The 8,169-nt window shown below is 33.0% G+C and overlaps 2 protein-coding genes across 2 annotated transcripts; both read right to left on the reverse strand.

The window, feature by feature from the left end:
* Window positions 1-8: 8 nt before the first annotated feature.
* LOC100740291 (gastrula zinc finger protein xFG20-1-like) lies at window positions 9-3,419 on the reverse strand. Its single transcript, XM_012385514.3, has one exon. The coding sequence runs from the start codon at window positions 3,383-3,385 to the stop codon at window positions 605-607; it is 2,781 nt and encodes a 926-aa protein (XP_012240937.1). The 5' UTR covers window positions 3,386-3,419; the 3' UTR covers window positions 9-604.
* On the reverse strand, window positions 3,195-7,810 carry LOC100747167 (cGMP-dependent protein kinase 1-like). The gene is made up of 12 exons (XM_003489420.4): window positions 7,372-7,810; window positions 7,151-7,293; window positions 6,936-7,073; window positions 6,660-6,829; window positions 6,348-6,592; window positions 5,928-6,239; window positions 5,130-5,361; window positions 4,953-5,059; window positions 4,630-4,869; window positions 4,482-4,548; window positions 3,338-4,411; window positions 3,195-3,234 (listed from the first exon to the last, which is right to left on the reverse strand). The coding sequence occupies exons 1-11, from the start codon at window positions 7,542-7,544 to the stop codon at window positions 4,316-4,318; spliced, it is 1,923 nt and encodes a 640-aa protein (XP_003489468.1). The 5' UTR covers window positions 7,545-7,810; the 3' UTR covers window positions 3,195-3,234; window positions 3,338-4,315.
* Window positions 7,811-8,169: the final 359 nt, after the last annotated feature.

Consider the following 8,169-nt stretch of genomic DNA (forward strand, 5'->3'; position numbering starts at 1 on the left):
ATGCGGTATTAAAAAGAAAAGTGTTTTAATATAAAGTAAATGTAGAAAATAAAATGCATTTTATTATCGCACCACACATTCTACATCTTAAGTGTCATTTGACTTAATTATAATTTAGATATCGAGAAATGATATTTAAATTCAAGATCAAACAATTCGTAAATTGCATCAAAGCAGAGATATATAATCTTGAGATTATTTTCTTACGATATGTTTTTTTTTTAAATCTTTAAGACAATCAGTAATGTGCTTTACATAATATATAATCTTTATCTGTATTTTATTTTAAAAGATACACATTATTTTACCACATGTATAATGTATGATCTAAATGTGCAAAAGCATTTTGAAGAAACAAAACCAAATTAATTAAAAATGTATAAATATCATTGAAATTCCCTGTTTCTTTTTAATATCAGTGCATTTGTAAGACACATAGAAGATTGGTGCTTTACTACTACTATTGGAAACGATATTTAAAGTTATATTTAGTTTTTTTTTCCCTTTCAATAACATAAGGAATCCTCAAATTTGTTATTTTCTAGATAGCCACATTAATAGCATGAGAATATCACAAACTTGGATAGTAATAAAGTAACAATAATTATATGTGAATTTTAACGTGTTCCATCAACACATTTTTATCATTAAAATCTTCCCCGCAAATACCACAGACTAATTCTTCTCCATCATCACTGTCTTGCTGATGATATTGTACAACTTGTATTACAGCCGTTTGGGATCCTCCCTCCTGTATTAATGATTCCTGTCCAACTTCACTGTGATTCTTGATATCTTGATTTTGCCTAGTTGAATGGTGAGTTACCATATCCATTGGTAAATCATCATTACTTATTTGTGCAATTTGACTGGAAAAATTTTCATGACTCTGAGGATTTGGTAGTGTCAGAACAGGCAATGATTCATTTTGCTTTGATATTAAATGTAAAGTATTTGTTTGCTTTGAAGCCTGTATTAAATGCATTGTAGTTATTTCATTATGACTGCTTGTGGTATGAAGTGCACTTCCTTCTCGTTCTGTAGAAACTATGCGAGTTGTATTTAAAGATTCTCTATGACTATGATTAGCTTGTGAAATATGAATATTTTCATCTTGTTTTTCATCAACTAATAATTGTACATCTTCAGATTTAATTTCAGATATTGCAATATAATTTTCATCACGTTTTTCTGTAGTAACTACAAGGAAAGTATTATTTTGTTTATCACTTAAAATTTGTTGGTCATCTGATTTATCTGATTCTGTAATAGACAAAAGTGCTTCAGTTTCCTCTGATTTAGGAATTATAAGATTTCCAGCTCCTTGTTTTCCTTGTAAATATGTATTTGCAGACACTTTTGATTTTTTCTTAACTGGTTTGGTTTTTGGTGCATTATTGTTTGTTTTAGCTTTTGCTTCTGCAATCATTTGATCTGAATGTTTAACAATATGTGCACATAATTCATCCCGATCTTGATTTAAAGCACCACATATAGGACAGGAAAAAGGGGGCCCGGTTACTTCAGTTTCATTTTTTCCTGCTGCATGAACCCATCGAACATGTTCTCTTAAAACAACTTTTTGATTAAATGCTCTTGAACATAGAGGACAAACATGAGGTCTCTCTCCTGTGTGAATACGTTCATGTTTCCTTAAAGTTCCACCATCTCTAAACGCTTTCCAACAAAATTTACAACCATATGGCCTTTCTCCAGTATGAGTTCTATGGTGTATTAAATATCCCTGTCGCGATGAAAATGTTTTGGAACATGTATCACAATGAAAATGTGCAGGACTCCCAGCATGTGTTCTACCATGTTCCCAAAGTCCTTGACGCGATACAAAACTTTTACCACATTCTGTACAAGTAAATGGAGAGTCACCAGGATGAGCTGATAATCTGTGTTCATCCAACTGATTTTGCTTCTCAAATTGAGATCCACATACTTCACAAGAATGTGTTTTCTTTCTATGAATCCACTGATGTCTGAACATTTTTTGTTTGGTTGTAAATTTTTTGCCACATTCAGAACATGCATGTTTACCCCATTTATTATTAGGTGTACCTTGTTCAACATTATTTTGCATTAATTTCTTCGCACAAGTTGTTTGATGAGTTGCTAAGTGATTGCCATCTTGAAACTGTTTATCACAATACTCACATTCAATTGGCATGTTCCAATTTTTAGATGTATGAGTTTTCTCATGGGATACCAATGCTGTCGCGCGAGAAAAACTAATTCCACAATGTCTACAAGTATGCTGTTTTGTACCATTTGTTTCAACTTCTATATAATTCTTTCTATCTTCACTATTATACGATAAAGTTTCAACTTTCACCATTGTATCAGCATTATTAAATGAATTTAATGAAAGATTGTATTGCTGATTGACTTGATTATTTATATTATTTTGTTGAGTATATTCAAACTGTGTTACTTCTCCATTTGGCATTACAGTAAATTCATGTAAAGTGTCTATTTTTTCCTCAGGATTAGATATTGAATTAACTGCTGCCTGCTCACTTTGAAAGTTATAAGATGGAACTGTCCATTGAACTGTATCATAGCTTTGAACCGTTTGTACAGATGAAGATGGCACTTGATTATTTTGGGACTCTGTCATATTTTCAGGCCATTTTCTGAATGTTTCCTCCGACTGTGATACATTATCACTCTGTGACTGCATAATGGCACGTCCAGCAACATATGTATGAATTTTCATATGATTGGATAAACTAGAAGGCCTTTGAAAATCTGCTCCACATATGGTGCATTTATGAGGTTTTTGCACTTGATGCACTTGCAACATATGACATCTTAAATTGTTCTTTGAACGAAACAAGTTGCCACAAGTTCTACAAGCATGTGGGCGATCTACTTGATGACAAACTATATGATTGTTTAAATCTATTTTTCTTTCGAATCTTTCTCCACAAGTAATACATGATAATTTACTAGCAGAACAGGTAGTAAGATGCTTTGTTATCTCAGCTTGTGTGAACATGTTTGCACAACGCGAACATACTTTTTTGTCTTCGAAACAAGGATACATGCCTCCAAGTTGTCGTAGAGCTTCCACAGCCATTGATTCATCATCCCCGGATGTATATTGATGTTGTTCTTCTTCTTTAATATATATAGGATATACTACACGATTTTTATCTTCCTCCTCGGAATGTTTTGCTAATATCTCAACTGCAACCTGTGCTTCTGTGATACTAGAATTAACGTCTGTAACAGATACTTCAGTGAGTCCTTCTTGTAGAACACATTCGTCAACTGGTTCACATATTTCTTCATGAGATATAATATTATCCTGTATACTATCGTGTACCTCTGAAAGGGGAAATGTAACATACTGCTCATTCTCATGAGCTTCCATCGTGCAATATTTTTGCAAAATGCTATCAACTGAAATTTTTGTGGACCTAGTTTCACCTCATGTTAAGTTAGGTCCTGTCACCACTAATAACCAAGCGGTATTTATCAATATACAGAAACGCATTACAAACGATCGTGTTATTCACATTTCACTGTTACGTTTAGTTGTGATGTTATTAAAAATACATAATATGTATTTTTCTCTTTCACACTTTAATTCGATACGATCTATTGTCAAATCTTATCTTTATTGATTACAAATAACGTTTATTGCAATTTTATTGTGTATATGTTACCCATATAACAACATGACTAATAATATATTTTACCACCCGTAATTTATTTGTTATATAAATTTGTAAATTCACCATTGGAACAATAGTATAACAAGGTTATTTGGAGGAGTGCAGCAAATCGTGCGCCACCTGAAGTTGACGGCGTTCTTTGCGCAGTGCCAAGTTAAACTTTTTATATTTCAAAAAGGCTGGTGAACCGTGTTTATAAGTATTCAAGTATTTCTTCTGTAATAGAATATTGTACTTGTTTGTGATACAGTTGTTTGTCGGTTTCTTCATATATAAGCATAATCTTTCTTGACAAATAATCTCGCACGTGGAAATTAATCACAGTGTTATTAATGTGGTATTCGTATTTGGTTAATCTGGAATCTTTGGTTAATCGTGCTTCATATATACAAAGTATGTATGTATACTTTAATTATAACTCTTTATAAATTGATGCTTTTTTGCAACTTACAAAAGATTTAACTATATGTTATGCGTTATAATTGATTTTTCATTATTTAAAAATATATTTTTAATACTGTCACAAAATAAAAAGTAAGGGCTAATATATTATTTAATAGTTAGCTTAAATAATAAATAGATACTTTAACATAATATATACAAAGTGAATCGTATAATAAAGATCGTTAGAAATTCGTATCCCAATCGGAATAGTCCATTGGTGCCGATCTGTAATCTGGAGGATATTTATCGAAATTTCTTAAGTCGAGATGATCCCTTACCTGTGAATGAATTAGATAATGAGATTAGCTGTTTCAAAGATACATAACATTCTGACAATTTCTTATTTACCTTTGGCACAATAGGGGAAGGCATTGTTTGGCTCTGTAACTCCTGCCATTTAAAGTTATGGAACCATCTGAAATTAATTTATGTTATGTAAATATTAATATTTAAATTAATAAATACAAATATATTTTACAAATTCGTTAATAAATACTTATGGTTATGAATGTCAGCAACACCATTTCGTAAATAACCAAGTCTTTTATATGGATCATCTTCCAGTAGTGATTTGATAAAATTCTTTGCCGTGTTTTTAATAATGGGCGGTACAAGTATATCCTTAAAGCCACGAAGAATGTTCTTATACACTTCTATATCACTTACATCTTGGAAAGGTGTTCGATTCGTTAACATCTCGTACGTAAGAATTCCAAGTGCCCAATAATCAACGGCCCTTCATTAATAAAAAATAATCAATCGCTTTAAGAATTAATTTAGAACTTAATAAATATGTAAACTAAACATGAGAATGCGTACTGATTATAAAGTTTACTTTGAATGATTTCCGGAGCCAAATATTCTGGTGTACCCATAAAAGTCTTTGTCTTGTATGGGCCAATTTTTTTACTAGATCCAAAATCAGTCTGTAAAGATAGCTGAGTTAACGAATGAATTTATTATCGATTGTTATTTATTCGAAATAAAAGAACTTGCAAGCTTAGCATAGCCTCGATTATCGATTACGATGTTCTCAGGTTTTAAGTCTCTGTAGATGATGCCCAGTGAATGAAGGTGTTGAAGTCCTTCTACGACACAAGCGGTTACGAATTTAGTTGTTGAATTATCGAATCGGCCGCTTCTGTATAAGGCTGTTCTTAAATCTCCGCCTAAACATACTTCCAGTAGCAGGTATAGATACCTATTGTCCTTGAAGGTTCTGTATAATCTACAAGGAACGTAGAATTATGCATCGCTTAATATATATCAAGTCGTTATTCGGTGGCAAATATTCTTCAAGTTTTACATTATAAATTCCAATACAAGCATTAATAAATTAAAGAATCACTAGATCGAATCTTTTTCTTTCTTAGCTTTCTTTAATTACGTATAGTATATTCTAAAAAAAAAAAAAAAAAAAAAATTCGTTTACAAGCGGTTACGAATTTAGTTGTTGAATTATCGAATCGGCCGCTTCTGTATAAGGCTGTTCTTAAATCTCCGCCTAAACATACTTCCAGTAGCAGGTATAGATACCTATTGTCCTTGAAGGTTCTGTATAATCTACAAGGAACGTAGAATTATGCATCGCTTAATATATATCAAGTCGTTATTCGGTGGCAAATATTCTTCAAGTTTTACATTATAAATTCCAATACAAGCATTAATAAATTAAAGAATCACTAGATCGAATCTTTTTCTTTCTTAGCTTTCTTTAATTACGTATAGTATATTCTAAAAAAAAAAAAAAAAAAAAAAATTCGTTTTCACGTTAGGACAGAGTTGTTAATTTACTTGCAGATAAACGGCGAATTACACAATTTCAAACTATTCTTCTCGTTATACATCATTTTTTGGAAGCCACCCTTTGTGATCATATGCTTGAGGATCTTTTTCCTGGCGAAACTAAGGTTAGGCATCGAATTGACGACGACCAGTTCCACTCTGCCGTAACCTCCAGCTCCGATCGTCCCTTCAAATACAGTATCAGACAGAGTTAAATTCTTGAATTCGTCACCCCAGTCATCCGACTCATTTACACTGTAATATCCTGACCAATCTCTATTTCTGATCGAGTCTAGTCCACCAAGATAATCTAGGAAAGCTCTATAGCATCACACAAAGACATATTTTGTTAACAAATTTATAAACTTCGTGATAAACTTTTGTTAATTCTTCATCGTGAAATTATCGGAAAACATTTTATACGTTTACCTTTTTTCAATCGTGTAACATTCCAATCCAGGAGCCATTGCGATAGCATTCGCCTGTCGACGAGATTCTTCAGAGTCATATAGCGCCTTTTCACCGAAATAGTCACCCTTCTCAAGAATTGTCATTTCCTCTTCCGTGCCACCTGGTTTATTCTTCGTGATTTTCACGCTACCACCGTTTATAATGTAGAATTTATCTCCTTTGTCGCCCTCTCGAATCACGTACGAATTCGCTGGATAAAATTCCTAAAGCGATACAAAAATAGCGTCTTTTAATTTCGAGTTAGCATTATTGGAACCATTTCACACGCACCACTGTTATAAGGTCGCATATTTTCTGCAGAACCTCCTCCGACAGACCCTTGAATATTTCAATTTGACGAAGAATCTTCAAATTATGCTCCAACGATTCTTCGTTATCTTTTAGCATTACCGTCTGAAACGCCTGTCTTTCCAACACCCATACTTTCGCATTTGTACTCGCTAAAGGAACAAACGAGCGTCTCGACAGTTACAATAAAATATTTTATTAAGTTTGTTAAATGGTTCCTAAAAGATTTTAAGATTTATAGTATAGCTAGTATAATACCATGGATAGAACACAGTCTTTTGGTATTGTACAACAAGGCCAGTTCTCCGAAAGCGACACCAGGACCAAAGCTCTCGTGGCACGTATTGCCTACGTAAACTTCGAAGGTTCCCTCTTCCGAGACGTACATATGCGATCCTGATACAATCGATTACCATTATTTTTCTAATATTTCATAGATTAATATCTTGTCATTTCGAAAGATGATTACTTACCGACTTCACCTTCGTGAATGATTCGCGTATTGGCTTTCACCTGTTCCGGATACATCACCGATATAAGCTTCTCTATACGCGACTCATCGAGATCTCCGAGGAACTGGTTGTTCAAAATGGCGTTTTTGATCAACTGTTTCGTTCTACAATTGTACATAAAACTTGAATTTATCGTAATTTCGAATCATTGTCGAAAGAATAGTTTAAAGTTGTTTGTTCACTTTTCATTTTTCTTGAAAACGGTGACTGGCAGATTGGAGGATACGTTTATTTCACCGATCACGCCATGTTTTCTTTGAAGGGACAGTTGTCGAAAGTAAGCGTCGGAATTGCGTCGATCGGACCCAGACGCGCCCATACGTACACCAGTACGTTTTCCGAAGCATAGACGCATTCTTAATTTTCCGTTTCTTTCTTTCGCCTAGAAAGTAAAATCTTTGTCCGCAGGTGTTTACGTTCGATCGTAGGTCACTCAGTCAAATATATATAAACTTGATGTAATTTCAGATTTTTTAAAATAGATGTTAATTCTTGGGAAGTTCACCAATTAGTGTTTAAATGTTCACAAATGAAATGGTTCGAAGAATTAGTGCACAGGATATTGATACTTGACTGATGCTTTGTAGCAACGATAAAGTTGATTGATCTTATCTTGTATGAACGCAGCGATGATCCGCCAGTACTTACGGTCTTAGTAATTTTGTTTGATAAGGCAATTAAAAAATATATTTTTTTCGAAAGTTATCAGAATTTCCTTCGTTCAAATCACTGTATTACCGAGTAGCACCTATGTTAATTTAATAAAGCGTGTGTTCTTTCTATTAATTTAATATACCGTTTATAGTTATATGCGTGTCTGTATTAAAATTCGAACGAGATTTCATCAGAAACGAAAGGGAAATAAATTAGTAGCACAGATTAACAACTCATGTACCTATAAATTTATTATCAATTAGTAATATTAAAATTATCATGGTTAAAATTATTATCGATCGCAGAGTATCTTTTTGTTCGCTTTC

Source organism: Bombus impatiens, unplaced genomic scaffold (genome assembly GCF_000188095.3).
Source record: "Bombus impatiens unplaced genomic scaffold, BIMP_2.2 scf_0321, whole genome shotgun sequence".
Taxonomy (NCBI): domain Eukaryota; kingdom Metazoa; phylum Arthropoda; class Insecta; order Hymenoptera; family Apidae; genus Bombus; species Bombus impatiens.